Source organism: Tribolium madens, unplaced genomic scaffold (assembly GCF_015345945.1).
Source record: "Tribolium madens isolate multiple individuals breed KSU strain unplaced genomic scaffold, Tmad_KSU_1.1 Scaffold_20;HRSCAF=117;Tcas5.2_LG4, whole genome shotgun sequence".
NCBI classification, from domain to species: domain Eukaryota; kingdom Metazoa; phylum Arthropoda; class Insecta; order Coleoptera; family Tenebrionidae; genus Tribolium; species Tribolium madens.
The window spans coordinates 10,677,677-10,700,254 of NW_025400985.1; the positions used below are offsets into that span (position 1 = coordinate 10,677,677).

At 40.1% G+C, this 22,578-nt stretch overlaps 4 protein-coding genes across 11 annotated transcripts in view; 3 read left to right on the plus strand and 1 right to left on the minus strand.

Moving 5' to 3' along the window:
• LOC123004960 (cadherin-related tumor suppressor) overlaps positions 1–17,717 on the plus strand; it is a 53,870-nt gene extending 36,153 nt beyond the window's left edge. Inside the window, exons 4-8 of one of the 2 annotated variants that reach the window (XM_044398518.1) lie at positions 1,788–1,989; positions 2,438–2,625; positions 4,185–5,121; positions 9,553–14,896; positions 14,950–17,717. In XM_044398518.1, coding sequence (XP_044254453.1) covers positions 1,788–1,989; positions 2,438–2,625; positions 4,185–5,121; positions 9,553–14,896; positions 14,950–17,503 — 9,225 coding nt within the window. In that variant the 3' untranslated portion in view covers positions 17,504–17,717. The remainder of the gene's footprint in view (positions 1–1,787; positions 1,990–2,437; positions 2,626–4,184; positions 5,122–9,552; positions 14,897–14,949) is intronic. The other variant, XM_044398519.1, reaches the window with a different exon arrangement.
• A 603-nt stretch (positions 17,718–18,320) lies between these two features.
• Positions 18,321–19,548, plus strand: LOC123004963 (zinc finger protein 69 homolog). Its single transcript, XM_044398522.1, has 3 exons — positions 18,321–18,507; positions 18,564–19,188; positions 19,235–19,548. The coding sequence occupies exons 1-3, from the start codon at positions 18,403–18,405 to the stop codon at positions 19,501–19,503; spliced, it is 999 nt and encodes a 332-aa protein (XP_044254457.1). The 5' UTR covers positions 18,321–18,402; the 3' UTR covers positions 19,504–19,548.
• Positions 19,513–22,566, minus strand: LOC123004964 (5'-AMP-activated protein kinase subunit beta-1). 2 transcript variants are annotated; one of them, XM_044398524.1, is made up of 3 exons: positions 22,513–22,566; positions 19,799–20,472; positions 19,513–19,746 (listed from the first exon to the last, which is right to left on the minus strand). In XM_044398524.1, exons 1-3 carry the CDS (start codon positions 22,526–22,528, stop codon positions 19,600–19,602), a joined length of 837 nt encoding a protein of 278 aa, XP_044254459.1. In that variant the 5' UTR covers positions 22,529–22,566; the 3' UTR covers positions 19,513–19,599. The 2 variants fall into 2 exon arrangements, with proteins under 2 accessions (XP_044254459.1, XP_044254460.1); XM_044398525.1 differs by lacking the exon at positions 22,513–22,566 and adding an exon at positions 20,530–20,673.
• Positions 20,596–22,491, plus strand: LOC123004965 (serine/arginine-rich splicing factor RSZ21A-like). Of its 6 annotated transcripts, none has more exons than XM_044398531.1 (4): positions 20,596–21,130; positions 21,181–21,588; positions 21,638–21,814; positions 21,975–22,274. In XM_044398531.1, the coding sequence occupies exons 2-4, from the start codon at positions 21,242–21,244 to the stop codon at positions 22,027–22,029; spliced, it is 579 nt and encodes a 192-aa protein (XP_044254466.1). In that variant the 5' UTR covers positions 20,596–21,130; positions 21,181–21,241; the 3' UTR covers positions 22,030–22,274. The 6 variants fall into 6 exon arrangements, with proteins under 6 accessions (XP_044254466.1, XP_044254465.1, XP_044254463.1 ...); XM_044398530.1 differs by having other exon boundaries at positions 20,629–21,126; positions 21,185–21,588; positions 22,135–22,491; XM_044398528.1 differs by having other exon boundaries at positions 20,630–21,130; positions 21,185–21,588; positions 22,135–22,491.
• Positions 22,567–22,578: the final 12 nt, after the last annotated feature.

The following is a 22,578-nucleotide window of genomic DNA, read 5'->3' on the forward strand; positions in this document are numbered from 1 at the left end:
GTACGACAGTGAATTTATACAAAAACCTTACTTTGAGATAAGTTTCCTAATCAAGAAAGTGGATAAATTTCGTTGAAATATGATTTACTTGAAGTTTTCATCTATTAATACGATAGCAATTTCCATTTTCAGGTACCTATTTAATAATTTTTTTTCAGAAAACATAAATTTACAAAAGTCAACATTTTTTCTCAATTCTTTTAACATCCTGATTGCCTCTTAGATGATTTTTGTACATATTGACAGGTAGAAAAGAAATATTTGATAATCACAGAAGTTTTTAGTTAAAAAAAATAAGTATTTGTGGAAATAAGCTATACTACTAATTTTTTACCAAAATGTTTATGGATAGCCAATCGTTAATAACCCAACTAATTGTCGTTTCAGTGTTTTATTGAAAATACGTGCTTAAAACAATCCGAAGGCTAGTTTTATTTTAATGAGTTTTTGCGCTATTATTGGGAATCTTGTGCAGTACACGTGCATACGTACAAAGCGTGGATTGTGGTTCATTTCATCATAGGTTTAAAATCGCGTTTTTTCGCTCAACGTTTCGGTTAAAAATAACCACAGCGTTGTGTTGACAATAGTTAGCCTTTTTGTTCTGCTTGTGGTTGTTAAGGACCTCTTTGACTGGTTCAGGTTAAAGAAAGAGACGGTTCAAACAAGGTGGTATTGCAACACATTATCTTGTATACATGAAGCGTCCCGAATCGATGATGGTATATTTTATGGAAAACTTTTTATCTACTGCTAAACAAAGTTATAAAACATTTCGTATTGTGATACGTCGCAATGTAGCAAAGCTAGAATTGTGTGTGGTGTCGAAAAAACAACTAATTAATGCTGAAAAACGTTAATCGTTTCAGCCGTAAGTCAGAGTGAGACCGGAATACAAATTAACGCTAGTGCCACACAAAGAGAGCTTTTACAGTTTTCAAGAATTTTTACCAAGGAAATGTTCCATGTTTTGGAGGTTACACAACTTGAATATTATCTGAAATAGTTGTCTATGAGTGAGCGTGATCTATAATAATGGCGGAGTTCATGGAGGCCGCTGCGTGGGCTAAACCACTTGCTCGTAATTGTCGAGCATAATTATCAGAACTAATTTAACGTTTATAAGTAAAGCAAGATGATATATCGTAACGGAGGTGCGTTTAATATAAATAAATTTGATAAGACATATGGTCTCTTGTTTTGGCTAATGAATCTCTTCGACGATGGCGACCGATGCGGTGACAAAAACTAGAAACTGCAACAGGACAGGTTCCACTAAAACGACTTGTTTTTTGTCACGGGGATGATAATTGTGACATACATCTAGAACTAGAAGTAGACAAAATACAAATACTAACTCACTTTTTATAATTACGTACATACAACTATGAAAATTTCAAGATAAACAAGAGAACCTGTTTCTTAATAAATTCATTTTTTCAATCTACTTGCAATCAATTTCCAATTAAAACAAAAGTGTCATTACAAATTGCAATAGTACACGTGTAAATGGTAAAATCAAACTAGATAATTGCATGTCATCGGCAGATGATATCGTATAAATTTCCCTAAAAGAATAACGAACGCACTAATTAACGTAATTTGAAATTACCGGCTCGTAAAATTCTTATCGAGACCAGCTTCCGTCGTTGCCTCATCCATAACGAGCCCATAAAATCACCAAATGTCGCGAGAAATCATTTTTATTTGCTTAATCAAACAAAATAAACAACGCGGTAGCAAAAAACAAAATTGCTCAAATTAATCGTTTAAAAAATGTTTTTTAGGTGCAGCACTACATTTTGGTGGTGCAAGCCCAAGATGCAGGACATCCGGCCCTTTCCAGCACTTTGACGGTTTATTGCAACGTCCTGGACCTCAACGACAATACTCCTCTCTTTGATCCCATGTCCTACACCAACGAAATTTTCGAAAACGTCTCACTTGCAACTCATATTGTCACTGTGAGTGCCACAGATTTGGATTCAGGTGAGACTTTTGTAAATTGCGATTTTTTCAAGGAAAAACTTTCAATCTATACAAGGGAGTGTTGCGCGGTGCGCAGATTACAGGGCCTTAAACCAACACAGTGTAATAATAAACACGACATTGCAGACAATAGTCGCGACCTCGGGGTCGCGGAATTACAAAAGCCAAACAAAAATCACGCGTCGATTCGATTAAGATATGTAAATGTGAAATTTTCTAATTAAAAATTTTGAATCAGAGCTTATTTTGCTAAATTTATATTGAGATAACGGTCAAAGCGCGCCTATCAGCGAATAAATGTCGTCAGATTAAAACCATTAAGAAATTTCCCAATTACATTTGCTGTATTTGAGTCTTTCAGATAACATAATGAGTCGTTCGGAACACCCGGAATATTCATTAAACAACATCAATATTCTCGACGATAATCGGCAATTTTTTTTTACAGGCGACAACGGAAAGATCGTCTTTAGTATTACGGCGGGGGACGAAAACGGCGATTTTGAAATGACACAGAATGGAACCGTTATAACTAAGAAAGAACTGGACAGGGAACGGCAAGGCTTGTACAATTTGGTGGTAACGGCGACTGATCAAGCGAAACCTCCCGATCAGCGACTATCCTCGACGGTACAGGTAGTTAGTTATGCACATTTCCTTTCAGATACAAAATGGAAAAATGGAAATTTGCGGTCTGAATCACTCTGATCATTATTCGAAAATAAAGATATGTTAAAAACGTATACAAGGGTGTTAACATGTTGACGACGTTGTTGACACAGTAAACACTACATCATGGGTAAATCAACCAACTTAATGACCTAGCACCTCTCGCTGTTTACCAAAGACTTAATTGTAAACGGCAGACGAGTTTTCAGATGCACGTACTTTTAGTTACTGTCCGCATGTTATTTGATTAAGACTCCTTCGAGGAAATTTCGAGTGTTTAACAGCCTCACTCTCCTCACATATGTGAAGATTCACTCCAATTTTCTTCTCATATTTAATCAAAAACGAAAGCTCTCTTACCACCACTTTTAGCAAAAATTTATTTTTTATTAAAATTGACACAAAAAAGTTTAGTTCTTGATGTTGGAACCTTTTATAGCATCAATACTAGTTTTAATTTTCTTTTAACATTGATAAAAATACATGTATCCTATGTAATTTTGTTCAGAAAATCTAAAAATGATCACTAAAATTCTCCATCACGAAAGGTTTTTTTTTTGTTATCGTATTTTGGTTTTTATATTTAAAGAGTGGTCGAAGTAATCACTCATATTCACTATGTAAACTAAACTAAAAAAATGTATTAAACCATGTCTAATTCTAAACTACACAAAATGGAACACTAGATAAATAAGTTGAACAAAGAAATATTTTCAAGAATTTCGTTTTTGTTTTTTTATGAGGAGTAAAGTTATCCTTTTGCAGAAGTCTTTTCTTTATCATTTACAGTCTTTAAGTTTTGAAAGAAATCGAATTCAAAAATGCACTTTTTGGAGACATTCGGCAGCCAAGTGTTTTACAATTTTCCAATAGTTTTTAGGTAAATATAGAATAATTTTCATTTCTATTATTGCCAAGAAATTTGTGGACTACATTTTTAAAAGAATTTCAATCAGTTGCATAATTCGTAGGTATTTAATTTTTGCACAAAAACTTTATTATGGATCACTTTCCAGATATGAGGTCTTACAACAATTTCTTATCGGGTTTTTGCATCACTTACTTTAAGGAAATATTGTCTTAGATACATTTTCTTACGAAAATAAATTGATTTGCGATTACAAATCAGTAGTAATGGATAAAATTTAGTTTAATTTTTCATAATAGTGCCCTAGGTTAAAATTTATCAAAAGAAAAATATTAATTAAAAATGTGACGCGTTGGAGGTATTTTATTTTTACCGTTATAAATCAAATGACGTGACTGCTACCAAAAATTATGCTTGTTAGAACAATCATGTCGCTTAGTGTAATTATCCAAAAACATAATATTTTTTTATTGTTTAAATGCTTTTATCGTCAATTTAATAACAAAAATATAAAAAATATGATTTTAGAAGAGTAAAAATTTGTTGTCTGTTTTTTGTAGGTGATTTTTCATAGGAATTGTTCAAATTTTAAGTTAATGAATTTTCCCCCTTGCTATTATTTCGAGTACCCAAAACTAGCCAAGTCCTTTACTTTCAGGTGACAATAATCCTGAAGGACGTGAACGACATGTCCCCGGAGTTCGTCACGCCGAACGAGACCTCGGTGGCGGAGAACATCCCCATCAACACCGTGGTGATGGCCGTGAAGGCCATCGACAAAGACGAGGGACGCAACGGTTACATCGAGTACTCCCTATCGCCGGATTCCGCCTCTTCAGGCACTTTCTCCTTGGGTCCCGTGGACGGCTTATTGCGCGTTTCCGGTCGCATCGACCGCGAAACGAAGAACAACTACACCCTCTCCATAACGGCTCGCGACCGCGGGGACCCTCCTCGGGCTACCCATACGAAGATTTTCGTCCGGGTCCTGGACGAGAACGACAACAGTCCTGTCTTCGACCCGAAGCAGTACAGCGCTTCCATCGCCGAGAACGCCTCGATCGGCGCCAGTGTCCTCCAGGTGTCCGCGACGGACGTGGATGACGGTCTTAACGGGCGTGTGCGGTACTCGATTAATTCCGGTGATACCAACCGCGATTTTAGTATTGCTGAAGACACGGGTGTTGTGCGAGTGGCCAAAAATCTGAACTATGAGCGGAAATCGCGATATGTGTTGACGGTGCGGGCCGAGGATTGTGCAGGGGATGTCGGAGGGGAGGCGGTGAGGGCCGATACGGCCGAAATTGTCATCTCGGTGTCGGATATCAACGATAATCCACCGACGTTTTTGGATTCACCCTATTTGGCCTATGTTATGGAGAACACCATTCCGCCCAATGGAGGGTATGTCATCACCGTGCAAGCGTATGATGCTGACACGCCGCCGCTGAATTCGCTGGTGAGGTACTTCATCAAGGAGGGAAAACCGGATACCTTCAAAATAAATGCCTCGACGGGAGAAATTTCGCTACTGAGGGCCTTGGATCGAGAAGCGCAAGCGGAATACACTCTCTCCTTGGGCGCAATGGACACCGGTATGGACTTGTACAATATAAAAAATCATTGAAAACATAAATACCTATTTTGAAAAAAGATTAAAAAACCAATTTACGACTAAGCAGTAATCTTTCATATTCCACCAACTTTTTCGAACTTTAGGTACACGGTGCGCCAGAACTCGCGTCCCAGAGAAACTAAGGTAACATACCAGGAACTTGGAAAGAATGTTAAAAATTCTATCTATAAAAATATCGAAGTTATGAGAGTTTAAATTTTGCACTTTGACTTTATTTATCTCTGTTGGAAAAATAATTTTGCTACAGGCTATTAAAAGAGGAAACAAGGAAGCTGTATAGTAAATTGTAACTAAAATTAATGTTATTTGTGGCTTTTATTGGCAAAATTTTTGTACCTTTACTAAATAATTATACCGTGCGATCAAATAAAAAAAAATTAGAGTAGGCGTCGATTAAATTCTACAGTTGGCAACACATTGGCTAGGAATCTAGGCTGGAATTTTTTCGCACAAACTGAAAGTGAAAATGACCATCCACCGTTTTCCTCTTCTACAACAATAAAAAATTTCTACTCTAAAGTGAACATTATTTCACTCAAAAGGAATAAAACGCAAACTTGGCAAAGTTTCCGCTGACATTTAATGTCAAAACTCAGGATTGCTATCTGAAGGACTTTAATCACCGCCTACTCTAATTTATTTTTTTTGATCACACGGTACTTAAAAAACAAACAAGATCATTAACTAAATATTCAAATTTTCCTATAATAACAATTTTAATTTCTATAATTTTATATCTTTTAATTACCCTTATCGCATCAGTAAAAATTACCGAATTTAAACAAGGGCCAATTCAGTATCATTAAATAGACATAAAAAATGTCAAATGTCATAAAATAAATGTTAAAATTTTTTGACAGATAGAATTTTTGAAATAGTTTTTCAAAGTTCCTGGTATATCTTATCTTACTTGAAATTTTACTTTGGGGCGCGAGTTCTGACACAAGCTGTATTTCATTTAAGAAAAAAAATCTTGTTTAGTTGGGCCAATTAATGAAAATTATAAATCATATGAGTAGAGCAAGTTTCAATTTTTTTACGTACAATTTTTAATGTGTCTACCTCGAAGTACTATTTTGAGACACTTTTAAGTGTTTGTCAGTCAAAATATTTATTGTAATGTTTAAACCGTTTTAATGGAATTTTGTTCATAAAAAAAGCAAATGTGCCTTTTTCAATTAGTATTTTGAGTTACTTTAAACACCTTTGTGGTAATGGTTTTACGACTTTTGACCTACGGCCGTTTCGTTCCACCAGTGGTCAAAGCAACTGGCACAAGACAGGTCGTAAAACATGTCGCCAATAATAGAAATGAATATTTGAGAAATGCAGTGGCTGCGTAATATGAATCCTTGAACCGCAGATTTTACGTATAATTTTGCGCCGTTCAGCATTCAATTTCAGGCTGAAATTTTTCTGAAACGATTTTGTTCGTCTCATCTTGATTTTTCTTCAAGACTCCAAGATATTTTTAAAATGTGCAGACACAAGTATCCCATAAATCATAATGATTTACTACAACAGTCGGTTAAACCTAATAGTTAAATAATGAATATGAACGAGGAAAACGGTAAAGTATGGCGGCTAGATCTGTCGATAAAATATTGCAATTTGTCACTATTACGGTCGACGGGGGGCTACGTTAGTACCAGGAAGCGAGACCCATGGTCGCAGCGATATCGGTCGAAATCGAGGGACTCAATCGGTAATATCTATAAACCAAGAACATTATATTAAAAGGAGACAAGACAGATCGTGCAGTGCGCGTATTGTTATACTTGCCTCAAGTTAATATAGATTTGAACTCGGGTCAAGTATCCTTTTATAAAGTTTTTATCGAGTCTTCTCTACCGCCCTATCTGATTCTCAAACCTTTTGATCTCGTGCAAATTTTTTCGATTGAAAAGACCGAAAGTGTACCTGTAGAAGAGGGAACACTGGCAACAACGCTAGCCTACGGCCAACAACGCTAGCCTACGGCCAACAACGTCAGTCTTAAACTACAAGATCATAGATACCGGCTTGTAGACAAAAGAGCATCGTCAAAATTCCACGACTAGGGAATCGTATACTTTCGAATGCAGGTGTCCAATAGAACTGAATATTTGAGAAAGGAAAACTAAAATTAAAAAAGAACACTAGTAGTTTTTATTTACATTTCTTTATCTTTAAAAGATAGAGAGGAGAAATTCAATTTGGTTTGTGGCCGGAAAACCGGAACCGAACCTTATTTCTCGAAAGGAGGTCTTCTTTCTACACGGACCCCAGCGGCCGTCACTTATACGAAATGTCACGAATTCAAGTTCTCACGATGCACCGATTAGCATCTACATTATTGATAGCAGACAAAGCACTCTATTTTTGTATTAGAACTCCTTCGGAAAAATCGTTCGATTCGTCGAATTTCCCACGATTTTTCAAAACCACCGCAAAACAGGTGTTTATCCGAAATTTCTTCTTCCGGGGTTAAATGAAAGAGCGCTTCGCGTGTTTGTATTGGATATAAGGACGGATGACCCCATCTGACCCGCGAATGAATTTCAAAGTGCAAACCTAGTTATGTGCTTGTTAGCCCTCCGGCTCGGAATTGCTAAGTGCGCGTCGTCATATCTCGCACTCGTGTAATGGGATGTGCGATAGATAAATAGGGACCGTATTTAGCATGTACCTGCAATAAAGCACCGTTATGTCAGAGGCGCAGCGGAATGTGTGCATTGCCAGGGGACGTTTCGACAACCAACCAACTATAAATGCATTTTTTTTTCGTTTCGAGGCACAAATTGAGATTTTGCGTAAGAAACTCCCGGTTTTGTGCTCTATCCTGCTGGGAACATGGCGGCAGAAGACAGGTTCCAGCGATCATCTCGAGGCTCCGCCTCAGCGGACACCATCCGTCTTAATTCAAACCGGGAATTAAACTGCATTTATATTTGACGTTGATATCTTGTCGCTCATCGAACTAAATTGAAGCAAGTAGGGGCATACCACGGGTTTTTAACATCTATTTACATCTAAGATATTTTCTAAATCTTATTATGAATAAGAAAAACAAATACACTGTGTTAATTTTAAAACTTGCAATCGGCAATATCTCTCAACTGAAAAAGTTATTGAGAATCACTCAAAATCGTTTTGGTGGTTCCTAGGGGGAATCAAAATGACATAATAAGTGACGCACCTCCACCCGCCCTTGAATATAATAAAAAAATATAAATTTAAAGTCTTCGTTTTTGAATAATTGGAAAAACGGCTTTACTAAATAGGCTGTTGTATGCGCCACTTACCATGTCATTTTGATGCCCCCTAGGAACCACCGAAACGGTTTTAAGTGATTCTCAGTAACTTTTTCAGTTCTAGAGATATTGACGATTGCAAGTTTTGTAATTGACACCTTGTATAAAAAAACCTTTAAAAATAAGCTTTTATTAGAAGAATGTAATAAAAAGTAAAAAATATTTTTTTCTTACACAGAAGAACATTTGCTTTTGCTTACACCTTAAGATTTTAAAATTTATATTTACTTTGGGAGCATGACTAACTGCACAATTATCTTGCTCAGTTGACTGTCCTAAAGGTTTTTTTTAATTTTTAAATCTAAGTAAATGGTTTTCTCCGTCAGGAATTTTTTTTTACTTTTTAGTACATTTTTCTAATGAAAGCTTATTTCTAAAAGACGTTTTTTTGTATACTTTTTTCTATTTTAGTCTTTACCTCTTTGTTTGTAATAATTATTTGTACAACTAGTTTTGAAAGTCATATTTTTTTAAAAAAAGGTCTTTCAAAACAAGTTGTATACAACATTTTTTTGCATAGAGACAACCCCAAGAACCCCAAAGACCAAAAAGATATCAATTTGATAAATCAAATCGTAATGTATCGCGAGATCTTTGTAACGAACTCTATGAAAACTAGAGTTCCTAGATTTCCTAATATGTATAGGAACTCTAATGAAAACTATAGAAATAACTATAGAAATATAACTATAGAAATCGTTTAAAAAAGTATAACTTTCTATACGATTAATCGTGATGAAAAATCAACATAATCACTATGCAAAAAATTATTTATGTTTTAGTTTTCTTGATTTTTGGATTTTTAATTCAAATTAATGTTTTTATATTTGTTTTTTTTTTCTACTTGCGAATGGCCGCACTGTGCAGCTCCCTGAAACATTTAAAAGTCGGCACTCATGCCCGTTTGATATGAACGCGAATCCCAATTCAAACACCCAATTATCATTCAAGTAGTAATGAGCGGAGGCCGTGGGAGCTGGGCACCGCTTCGGAATTTTAAATAGCACCCGGCTGTTGAAATTCACAATGCCGAATCGATATTCTTAGTATTAAACTATCCAGCATTACAAATAGTTCAACCGCCAATTTTTTTCCAGGATCTCCACCTCTGACCGGAACTGGAACCGTGAAGATCATAGTGCAAGACGTGAACGATCACACTCCTGAATTCAAAAGACAATCTTACCATGCCACGATTAATGAAAATTCGCCTTTATCAACCTGGGTCGTAACTCCAACAGCCACAGACAAGGATATCGGACTTAACGCTAAAATACGTTACAGTCTATTGGGGGACAAAGTTGACAGGTTTAAAATAGACCACGATACGGGCATTATCACAACATCTGCGATCCTGGATAGAGAAGAGACAGAAGTGTATTATTTTACTGTGATGGCACAGGATTGCTCCGCAACTGAGCCCCGAGCAGCTGCCGTCAACCTCACAATCACCGTAACCGACGAAAACGACAATTCACCCTCATTTTCGTCAACCAAATACGAAGTCTACATTTCCGACAAGACAAAATCCGGTGAATTTGTTTTCGGTGCGAGGGCTTCAGATGACGATATAGGAGTCAACAATAAGATTTCGTACGCGTTGGCGGGCGAACACGCTGCGAACTTTACCATCAATCCGGAAACTGGAGTTATCAAAGCAGGGCAAGACCTTTCTAAATTGAGCACGAAAGTGTTCAGTCTTGAAATCGAAGCCTCAGATGGGGGCAAAAAACCGAGGAAGACAAGCACGGAATTACGAGTGTTCCTCAGACCTGATCGTCTTTTCCCCTCGTTTACCTCACCGGCGAAGACACGATTCGTCCTTGCTGAAAATGTGGAACAAGGGAAGTTAGTAGCGCGATTTAAGGCAACGTCTCCGAAAAAAGGAACTGCGAGTAATGTGAGATATGCGATCGCCGGTGGGAATATCGGAGAAGCTCTGACTATGGATAGAAATACAGGGGAAGTTCACGTCGCCGGAAGGGGATTAGATTATGAAACGCTTCCGGTGTATGAAGTTTGGATCGAGGCGAAGGATTCAGACGTGCCTCCTCTACGCACTGTTCTACAATTGACGATAAATGTTACTGATGCCAATGACAATTCCCCTATTTTCAACAGTAATCTCTACAACGCTTCCATTTTAGAAGAAGAGTCGCCGCCACAACTGGTCGTTAAAGTCTCCGCTGAAGATTCGGACTCCGGTGAGAACGGGCAAGTCACTTATAAACTAACCGACGATTTCGACGGCACTTTTGAAATCGATTCTGAAAGTGGCGAAATCTACACCAACACGCGACTGGACCGCGAAGACGTCCCCACTTACGAGCTCACAGTCGAGGCTCTGGACCAAGGAGTGCCCCAAATGACGGGCACGGCTACCGTTTTAGTCACAGTTCTCGACAAAAACGACAATCCGCCGCGTTTCAGCCGTCTCTTCAGCGTGAACGTGACTGAAAACGCCGAAATCGGGTCTTTCGTCATCCAAGTGACAAGTTCGGATAAGGACATTGGTGATAACGCAAACGCGACTTATAGTTTCACCGAAAACCCCGGCGAGAAGTTCAAGATTGACCCAATCAGCGGGAATGTAACAGTCGTGGGCCACTTGGACCGCGAGCAGCAAGACGAATATTTGTTAAAAGTGGCCGCGGTAGATGGGGCGTGGAAGGCCGAAACGCCCCTCACCATCACCATTCAAGATCAGAACGATAATGCACCCGAATTCGAACATTCGTTCTACAGTTTCAATTTCCCCGAACTTCAGAGGGATGTGGTGTTTGTGGGGCAAGTAGCGGCGACCGATCGAGATAAACAAGGGCCCAATTCGGTCATAAGCTACTCGTTGCAACAACCCTCAGACTTGTTCACGGTTGACCCCGCCTCGGGGGATATCTTCAGTAAGAGGAGTCTGCGATTCAAATACACGCAAATGGAGTCTTCGCCGGAGAACATGTATTCGCTCACGATCTTGGCTACGGATAATGGCAAACCACCTATGTCTTCTGAATGTCTAGTCACAATCAACGTCGTTGATGCCAATAACAACGCACCCAAATTTGATAAATCGGAGTATCTCTCACCGGTTCCCGACGATGCGCAAGAGGGACAATTATTGCTCAAAGTCACGGCGAGCGACAAGCAAGATTTTGGTGTTAACGCTGAAATTAATTACGTTATTGTTGGCGGAAACGGCTCAGATTATTTTGCAATCGATAAATATAAGGGATGGATTACGTTAACTAAACCCGTCACGGAAATTGGACAAGAGTTCCTTCTTAGGGTTCGAGCAATCGATAAAGGAGTACCACCACAACATGACGAAGTCACAGTCACACTTGTCGTTACCGGTGAAAATAAATTCATGCCAGTTTTTACCGCACTGAGTTATCAAGTCATAGTTCCTGAAAATGAACCTTTGGGTTCTACAATTTTGACAGTTAATGCGTCGGATGATGATCAAGGCCCTAACGGAATGATTCGCTACAAAATATCCGGAGGTAATGAGAGAAAAGAATTTGCCGTCGATCCCTATTCCGGCGCTGTCACAATTTTGCAACCATTAGATTACGACACGGTTCAGGAATACCACCTCAACATAACAGCCGAAGATTTAGGTTTTAAACCTCAGAGTACCACCGCAATGCTTACTATCACCCTCACAGACATTAACGATAACTCCCCAACGTTCAATCAATCGACTTACGAAGCTTACATCTCTGAGAATCTCCCGCCGAATAGTTTCGTTTTTCAAGTCAAAGCTACAGATATCGACTCGCCCAAAAACGCCATTATTCAATATTCGATATCAGACGGACCTGATAAAGACATGTTTGCAATTGACCAAAAAACCGGCCGGGTAACTGCCAAATACAATTTCGACTATGAGGAGAACGATTTGTACACAATCAACATCGTGGCGAGTAATCCAGACTCACCAATGTTTGGCACAGCGGAACTCCGAGTCCACATCAATGGGGTGAATGAATACTACCCCCGATTTATCCAACCTGTCTTTCATTTCGACGTTTCCGAATCAGCGGAAGTTGGGACTCAAATCGGGACTGTGCAAGCAACGGATCAAGACGCCGGCGATGACGGCAAGGTCTATTACCTCTTCGTTGGTTCAAGCAACGATCGCGGTTTTAACATAAATTCCGAGAGTGGAGTTATAAGAGTGTCCAGGAGTTTGGATCGGGAGACCCAAAGTCGAATCGTGCTAACAATCATGGCGAAAAACGCAGGTGGCATTCGGGGGAATGACACAGACGAAGCTCAAGTCATCGTCGAGGTGCAAGACGGTAATGATCCACCTGAATTCCTCCAAACTTTGTACGAAGTGGAAATTTCCGAAGGTGCCCCAGTCGGGTCCAAAGTAACATCGGTTAAAGCCGTCGATAAAGACGTTCGGCCCCAAAACAATCAATTCAGTTACTCAATTATTGGCGGTAATATCGAACAAGCTTTCAAGATTGATCCTCAATCGGGTCAAATCGAAACAGCGCGACTTCTCGACCGGGAAACCATCCCCGAATATTCTCTAGTAGTCGGAGGAATTGACACCGGTTTGCCACCCCAGACCGGTACCACGACTGTTAAAATCCACATCAGTGATATCAACGACAACGGTCCCACTTTTGATCCGCGAGTTGTGGGGAAAGTGTTAGAGAATGAGCCACCGAATACCAAAATCATGACACTCTCGGCCAAAGACCCGGATTTGCCCCCAAACGGTGCTCCTTTCACTTACAAACTGATCGGAGGAAAACACCGAGATTATGTCAAAATTGATAAACATTCAGGAGTTGTCGTAACGACTAAAATGATCGACAGAGAGGTAATCCCTCAGTTGGAAATTTTGGTCGAAGTTGAAGACAGTGGCAGTCCGAAAATGAAGTCACAACATGTGATCACGATCGAGGTTTTAGATCAGAATGATAGTCCTTCGAGTGCGAGATCGGTCCATGTCTTGGTCTATGCGTTTAATGGGGTTTTCCCGGTTGGAAAAATCGCAGATGTTCATCCGAACGATCCTGACATCGTTGGCGATTACAAGTGCAAAATTTTACAAGCTCCTGCTAGTTCAGGGATTCTTTCGATCCCGTCCGGTTGTAACCTTTTTGCTTCTAAAGTGTCTCCAGGTCAGGGCTACTCGTTATCTGTGTCAGGAAATGACGGCAAGCATTTTGATGTTGTCTCGACTGTTACCGTCGAATTTGTTACATTTAGTAACGAAACGGTTGAACATTCCATCACAATGAAGATTAGTAATCTGACTAGTCAACAATTTCTGGCCCAAAACTACAGAGGTCTTCTTGACATCCTCAAAACGTCTCTATCACCCGGCGAAACAGTTTTACTCTACGGCTTACACGACACCGACGATGGCCTCGAATTAACACTAGCGGTAAAAAGTGGTCTCAACTACCACAACAAGGATTCCGTGATTGAAAAAATAAGAAAAAAACGCGAATCAATTGCGAGTCTCTTCCAAACTAGCGAAATTTCAATCGGTTACACTCCATGTAACGAAGACACTTGCGAAAATGGCGGTATTTGCACTGCCGATATCAACGTCAAGAAAAACGTGAAAATAACAGACAGTCAAAATATTGTTTTTACCTCCCCTGTGATCCTCCACGAGTTCAATTGTCAATGTGCAGACGGTTTTGCCGGTAAAAGCTGCAACAAACGCCAAGATCCCTGCCAACCAAACCCGTGTAAATCCGGGGGTCAATGCCGTCGACAAGGTTTCAACTTTCATTGCGTTTGTCCCCTTTCCAAAGACGGGAAATACTGTGAAATGGAACGCGGAGACGCCTGTTCGGAAAATCCGTGCCAAAACGGCGGCTCTTGTCGTCAGAGTCCTGACGGGTCTTCTTTCTTCTGTTTGTGTCGTCCGGGGTATCGCGGGAACCAATGCGAGGCTCTCGCCGATTCCTGCAGACCTAATCCGTGCCTCCACGGCGGTCTTTGTGTCAGTCTCAAGCCTGGCTACAAGTGTAGTTGCACTGATGGTCGGTATGGGCGCCACTGCGAAAAGTCCACCTACGGGTTCGGAGAATTGTCATATATGGCTTTCCCCTCACTGGATGCTGCTACCAACGATATAACTTTCATTTTTTCGACAACTAAACCAAATTCGCTGTTGGTGTACAACTACGGATTGCAAACCGGCGGAAGGAGTGATTTCGTAGCTGTGGAATTGGTGGATGGCCGCGCTGTTTTCTCCTTCGGCGGCTCTCGGACGGCCGTTACTTCCATCAGTGTTGGAGGCAAAAATAACAACTTGGCTGACGGAAGCTGGTATAAAATTATAGCAACTAGAAATGGCCGAGTGGTGTCATTAAGTGTCGCTTCTTGTACCGAACATGGTGATGTATGCGAAGAATGTCGTCCTAACGACAACTCTTGTTATGCTGACGATATTGGACCGGCAGGGTAAGTCATCTGTTCTGTTTTTTTTTTAACTTTTTTAATCGGCGTTTTTCTAGGACTTTAAACTTCAACAACCAACTTTTATTGATCGGTGGTTTGAACAGTGCCGATCCGGTCCTTGAAAGGCCCGGCCAGATACATTCTGATGATTTGGTCGGTTGTGTGCACAGTGTTTCCGTCAATGGACGACTTCTCAATCTCAGTCATCCACTCCATTCCGATGGAATCCAAAATACGTGTATCCGAAGAGGCTCATGTACTGGAATTTCCTCGGATCCTTGTCTCGGATACGGGACTTGTTTAGACCACTGGAGTGCAGTGAGTTGCGATTGTGGCAATAGTCTCATCGCGCCGAATTGCCAGGGGGCCCTCCAACCGATAAGTCTGAGCGATGGGGCTTTCGTCGAGTTCGCAATCTCGAAAAAACACAAACGAATGCAACTTTTGGAGATATTTTACGGTGGCTCCACTTTATGGAAACAAAAAAACTCGAAGGAATCGTCAAGTAAAAGTATCAGTTTGTTGTTCCGGACTGTACAAAGCCAAGGCGTGCTGTTTTACGCCACGAGTAATAAACAATATACCTCAGTAGAATTAATCGACGGACAAATCATTTACATGAGCAAATTATCGAATAGTGTGAACATGACTGACTCTCACGTGAGAGTAACAGACGGACAGTGGCATAATTTGACCCTTCATTCGCACAGTCGAGTGCTTGAGATACTTTTGAACGGTGTTAAAATCGGCGACGAGCTGGATTCGGAAGGTGTCCATGATTTCCTCGACCCGTATCTCACATATTTGTCACTGGGAGGTGCTCAAACGAGTCTTTATTACGCTCGGGGATCGGTACCACAAGCTTTTGAAGGTTGCATTACCAACTTCACCATCAATAACAAAATTCAGCCTTTTAATGGTTCAGGTTCGATCTTCAAACAAGTTATTTTTAAAGGAAAAGTCACAAAAGAGTGCAATGGCCCCATCGGTGTCGGGGCCGCTGCAACCACAGACCCTCTCAGTATCGGAATAACACTCGTCATCGTATTCTTTGTGGTGTTACTTGTGGCCATATTAGTTTCGTTTGTAGTTTTTAGATTAAGGAAACAGCACAAAGAGAAAGGTGGCGCTCCGGGAAGTCCTTCGGGCCTACACAGCAAACAGAACGGAAGTGCCACTATGATGAGTACTAACGGTTTAAATGCCGTCAATGATAATATCCTAGGACGTAGTTTACACTCTGGTGATAATTCTTTGGGTTATCATTCCGAAAACGGCGATGTTATCAGAGGAATCGGTGGCCATTCGTTAGTAGGCCCCGAATTGTTATCGAAAAAGTACAAAGAACGAGATATCATTCAGGGAGAGCTAACCCGACCTCAAAGACCGGATATTATCGAACGAGAAGTTAGCAAAAACTTGCCGATGAGAGAGGAGCACCATCCGCCTTTACCCCCAACGTCGAACCACAACCACGATCATGGGGGCAACGACTTGAATTCGGAAATTCCCGAACATTATGATTTGGAAAATGCTAGTTCGATTGCACCTTCCGATATAGACATTGTTTATCATTATAAGGGTTATAGGGAGGCGGGGGGCGTTCGAAAATATAAAGCGACTCCGCCCCCAGTTGCCGGTTACCACCATAAACACGCTTCTGGTGCTCAGGGACAAGCCCAACATCGGCACTCTCCTCACCATCCCACGGGATACCCACCTAGAGCTCCTCCCGTGACTAGTCCAGGTTCGAGGCCCCATCAAAGTACTCCATTGGCTCGTTTGAGTCCTAGTAGCGAGATGAGTGCCCAACAGCCTCGAATTTTGACACTCCATGACATCAGTGGTAAACCTCTACAAAGCGCTTTGTTGGCTACCACGTCGAGTTCCGGAGGCGTAGGTAAAGACGTCCTTCATAGTAACAGCGAGAGGAGTTTGAACAGTCCCGTTATGTCACAGCTGAGTGGCCAAAGTTCCAGTAGTCGTAAAGCAGCAGCTCCTCCTCCTGTCACAAATTCCCTCACCGCGGAAGAGATCGAAAGACTCAATTCGAGGCCGAGGACTTCGAGTCTAGTCTCGACTCTCGACGCTGTTTCCAGCTCGAGTGAAGCTCCCCGAGGTGGAGTCAACAACCACTTGAACCATCTGCACCATTCGCCTGTCCCTGAAACTCATCACAGTTCCACGACGACGGATGAAAGTGGCAACGATAGTTTCACGTGCTCGGAAATAGAGTACGATAACGCGAGTCTGGCGGGAGATAAGTACAAGAGCAATGAGCCAGATTCGCGAAGGAACGATTCGAGCACAGGAAACAAGAACAATCTGCCTCTGCCTTCGTACGACGGGTTCGATTCTTCGTACAGAGGGTCGATGAGCACGTTGGTGGCCTCTGATGACGAGCTGGAAGGACCGATGTACAGGCCGTCGACGGGGTCGCCGTCCACCACTGGGCTCGGATGGGATTACTTGTTGAATTGGGGGCCCAATTTTGAAAGTCTAGCGGGAGTGTTTAAAGATATTGCCGAGTTACCTGACTCTGTGAATGGAAGGGTGCCATCCTCGTTAAGGCTAACGAATGCGCCCAAGCCTTCCGAGGAATATGTATAATAGTGCCGTATTTAAAAGACTCGATTTTTACGATTAATGAACCCTTGTATCAAGGATTTTCTATTTTCTTGCCATATTTTTGTGTAAATTATTGTGTCAGCGACAAATTGAAAAATCGTCTTCCTGTTTTTAAGACTTTTGTAAATACCTTTTTTACTAAAACGTGTAGAAACGAATACTTATTTAATGAATAAAACTAACTTGAAAAATTAAACGCAATTTTATTTTCCTACGTCTCCAATATATGTAAGTATAGACTTTTGCTAAGACCTACTAAAAATTTTATGACACAAGATTATAAGGGATCAACCAAACAATGACTTGAATTTGTAACCCTCCATAAATGGCACGTTCCTTTGCAATTTGCAAGCATCAGAACAAAACAGGGCCAAGTAGTGGTAGAGTTTAACCAAGCTATTATAAAAAAAATCAGTCTTATTTAATAATAGCGTGTTATAAACCACCTAGTTTTTCTTAAAATACTTGTCTTTAGTAACAACTACATCAATAACTATTAAAATATTTTAAGTATTTTAGACAAAAAGAAAGTAAGTAATCCGGCCCTGTTAAAAACTGACCTGTTTCCCCTGGTTTATCGGTCCGAGTGGGTTCCACTGATTTATGATATGTTTACTCTCTGGTTGACTCTTAACAATACCGCATTTAACTGAAAAGTAATAAAATTTTCAGTGGGTTTAATCAAAACGTCTTTTCTGTAGATTTGTAAAACTCTTTTTGGTGTGCTCCACAAGGATTTCGTACGAGCGCGTTTTGTTGGTTGCATAACACACATTAGTTTATTTGTAGTAGTTCTCTTGTCTACTTCTTTGAGGACAATAATAATATTACCAACATTCTTATTGTATTAGTTTTTGTTTTTTGTGATAAATTGCGAGGAAATGGAAAATGTATGCCGAACATGTTTGCGAGTGCCCGAAAATTTAACCCCCCTTTACTCAAACTCCGGATTAATAGAAAAAATTGAAGCAATTTCATCCATTCAAGTATTTTTTCGTTCGTTAATTTAAACCAAAATGCTGTTATTTTTATTTTTTAACAGATCATTAGGGAAAAGGAATATCCCTCAAGTATTTGCCAAGAATGCGTCTCAAACGTTAACACCTTGTACAATTTTCGTAAAGTTATAATAAACAGCGATAGGGAACTCAAGGAAAGAGGTTTACTTAATGAACGTTTGAAGACTACCAGACAAGTGGAGAAGAATTCGGAAACTGTTAGCAAAACCGAAGAGCTTAAACCAAAATTGAGTGAAACAATCCAGTCTGAAAATGAATCTGATTGTTCTTTTGACGAATTAAACCCTAACAATATTAAAGAAGCCGTTAAAGGGGCTATCGCTGTGATGAAAATGTGTAAATGTAACTTGTGTGATAAAACATTTCCTTCAAGATTCAAATTATATAATCATAAACGCACTGAACATGTGGCACCAGGGGTTTGCAACGTTTGTGGCATGATTGTTCGGTCTGATAATTTAAAAAGACACGTGCAATTGCATCTTGAGACGCCAGTTGAATGCAAACATTGTGGGAAAGTGTTCAAAAATTCGGAATCTTTGAGAGGACACATGTTGATACACAGAGGAATTATTTTTACTTGTGAGATTTGTGAAAAAACTTTTAAAGTCAAAGCAGAATATAAAAGACATCTAAAGACGCATACAGGTTTGTAAGCGTTTCATTACATCATTTTATTACAAGTTTGTTACAGACCCCGAAATTGGTAAAGTTATGTGCACAATATGTGGGAAAAGAGTCAGGGATATGAAAAAACACATGCATAGCCATACTGGGGAAAGGCCTTACTTGTGCGTCTATTGCTGCAAAGGCTTCACAAGCACTTACTCGCTTAAAGTTCACACCAGACAACATACAAACGAAAAACCGTACATTTGTGAGCATTGTCCTATGGCTTTTCCGCAAAAAGTTTCATTAGTGACTCACATTAAATCGAAACACGGTGCAACATTAGGGAAATAAAACGAAAAGTTGAACTTAAAAACAACTTTTATTTACATATTTAAAGAAACCCAATGACGTAAAAGGATTATGCGTAACAATATCATAAATAATGGCTTAGATCGGTTTGTACAAAAGTGTGGTAACGTATTTCTTGCGGTATCTATGAGTAGCACTAAGTACCATAACTCCATCCTTGATTGATAAGGCATAAAGGTGGTTTAGCATTACATGGTTAGGTTCAGGTAAGAGAGTTGGTTCACACTGCAAAAAAAATAAACATTTTTATACAGTCAAATAAGAGGGTGTAAAATACCGAAAGTGGCGTATCCTTATTCAAAATAACTTGAAGTAAATGCGGAGGTAAAATAGGAGGTCCTGTGACCTTTTCCCATGGTTTATTAGCCGGTATTTCTTGTGAAAATTCTTTCTGTGAGGGGTCATTATTAACATTTTCACTGTCTTTATCCAAAGCTTGGAACACCTCAAAATCGGACTTTTTAACAGTGATTAAATTATTTTTAACGCCGGTTTCATCCTCCACCATCTTATTCCCAGGATCGTTTTTCCACTCCCCATCAACGTAAAACTTGTACTGGTGTTCCCCCTCAGGCAGATCAATAATGGTCACGAAATCCCCGTGGCTTTTTACCATAGGAATAGTTTTCCATTCCGTAAAGGTACCACTGACGTACACGTCTTTACCCCCGCCTTCCCATCGGAAAACCGTTGGAGTCTTGTCACTGGTGTTGACTTTAGTACCCTCTGAGACGGTGTTCGAACGCGGTCTTTGGTGGTCGAAATCTGCCGTCACGGGGCGTGTGAAATACGGCTCTTCGTCCTCTTGGGAGCTCTGAAATAGCAATTTGTCGGGTTTCTTCTCGAAAACGAACGCTTGGCCGTCTTTGGAAGGGGACGATGGCACTGTCTCGCCGTACTTGGGACGCTCACGGGGCGCACCACCGCTACCTGCATTGCCCATTTCACGATCTTAAATTGAATATGATGCACATTTAAAGAATTTAACAATTTATTTACACTGCGTACAAGTTTTGACACTTTTGACAGATCTAACCTTGACTAACGACCTTGAAAAGTGCGAAAAAGAAGGGAGATAGAACAACCTTGATTTAGAGAGAGAAGGAGCGACCTTCACGTGAATTGTGGCTAAAGTGTCGAAATTCTACAACTTTTTATGTTTATAAGTAATTTTTAAATTATGAAGTTTTCTAAGTGAGCACTAGTACTGAATTATGAATACGCTTGACAAGTAAATTGTTTGATAAACGTACTCTTTTTATATAAATGTGCGTGATTGTAGCTACAATCACACATAAATTGTGGCTAAAGCGCCACAACTTATGCACAACTTTTATATTTATAAGTAATTTTTGAATCACGAAGTTTCTTAAGTGGGCACCAATATTTTGTTATGAATAGGCTTGATGAATAAATTGTTTGATAAACGTATTATTTTCATGTAAAAGTGCGTGGCGGTAGCCACAATCAACTCGGTGTTTTGGAGAAGGAATTACGTCACGTGGCGTCGTTTTTGGCGTCGGTAACCAGAAAATTCCCCAATAAGAGTGTTAAATCGATAGAAGAAAAGTTTGAAGAGAAGAAAAAAGTCAAGTCGAAAGTGCAGTGAGTGAGTAAATAATAGTTTTTTGCAAGATGGAGTTAGAGCAGCCATTTTAGGTAGGCGCCGGAAACAATTAGCAGTTGTTTATCATTTTCATATTGGTGAAAATTGTGTAAAATGCGAGACAACGATCAGGAAAAGTCCCAATCTCCGGAACAAGCAGAAAAGCGTCGAAGTCGCAGCACATCAAATAGTAGCAAGAACAGTAATAAGAGCAAACAGAGCCGTTCGAGTTATTCCAAGTCACGTTCAAGGTCTAGGAGCAGAAGTAGTGAGGCTGATGGCTATAGACTCCACATTGCAGATATTGGGGACGATGTGCGTAAATCTGATTTGGAGAAAGTTTTTGCTCCATTTGGAGACTTGAAAGAGGTCTGGATGACAAACAGTACGCCGTGTTTTGGATTCGCCGTTTTCAAAGACAAAAAGGCAGCTAATGCAGCTTTGAAGGCCACGGACGGGATGTAAGGGTGAGTTGGTGACCGTTTTCGAGGGTTATTTTTGGAATTGTAGCGAAGTGGCTGGGAGCCGGATAAGGGTGACCCATGCCAGGCCCAGAACTAGGGGTTCAGGGAGGAGATTCTTCAATTCAAATATGAGATGCTATCAGTGCGGTTATTCCGGGCATTTCTACAGAGATTGCCCGGAATTAAATGGCGGAGGAGGCGACAAGCGGGATCGCAATTCACGGTAAAGCTTACTTTTGGTTGGATTACGAGACAAAGCCTTTGTTGGTTTGAGGTTCAATGTCTAAGGGGCACGTTTTGTGCTTTGTCTCGTGATGGAGTTTCTGTTTCCTTTCGAAGTGCACCAAGACTTTTTACCTAATTGTTGTTTTGTGATTTGTCAGGCACATGGTATTAATTTATATGGTTTGGTTAAGCATATTATATGGATTTGTTTGATGGGTGTCCATATATGCCAGTTGGTGACTTGGTGTGGAACTGACATAGCTTTTTGGCCCTGTATGAGTCAGAGTATGGTGCTCATTATGGTATAAATATTTTTAGTTACGATTCGCACTACGATCGGTCTAGACGCCACAGAGATAGAGACCGTGACTACTACGAGAGGGACTATGGCAGAAGACATCAAAGGTCTTCAAGGAGATATGATGACTACAGGAGAAGCAGTCGCCGTCATCGTTATTGATGATGACTTTTCTTCAAGGGTATTTATAGATTATTTAAAAGAAAATTGTTTTATTTCTGCATTTCCATTTGTGTGTTTTTCTTCAAGTAAGTGAGTGTTGTTTTCACACGTGTTATTTTTGTTTATATTGTGTATAATAAAATCAGAGAACCTTACTTTTGTTCGAACTTGTGAATGATTTATATTTAAATGAAAAATGAAATTATTACATGAAATTTTAACTTATTCTTGCTTACCTCTCCACTTTTCCATACCGACACATAAACTTGATATACGACCATGAGTTACAAATTACATACAAA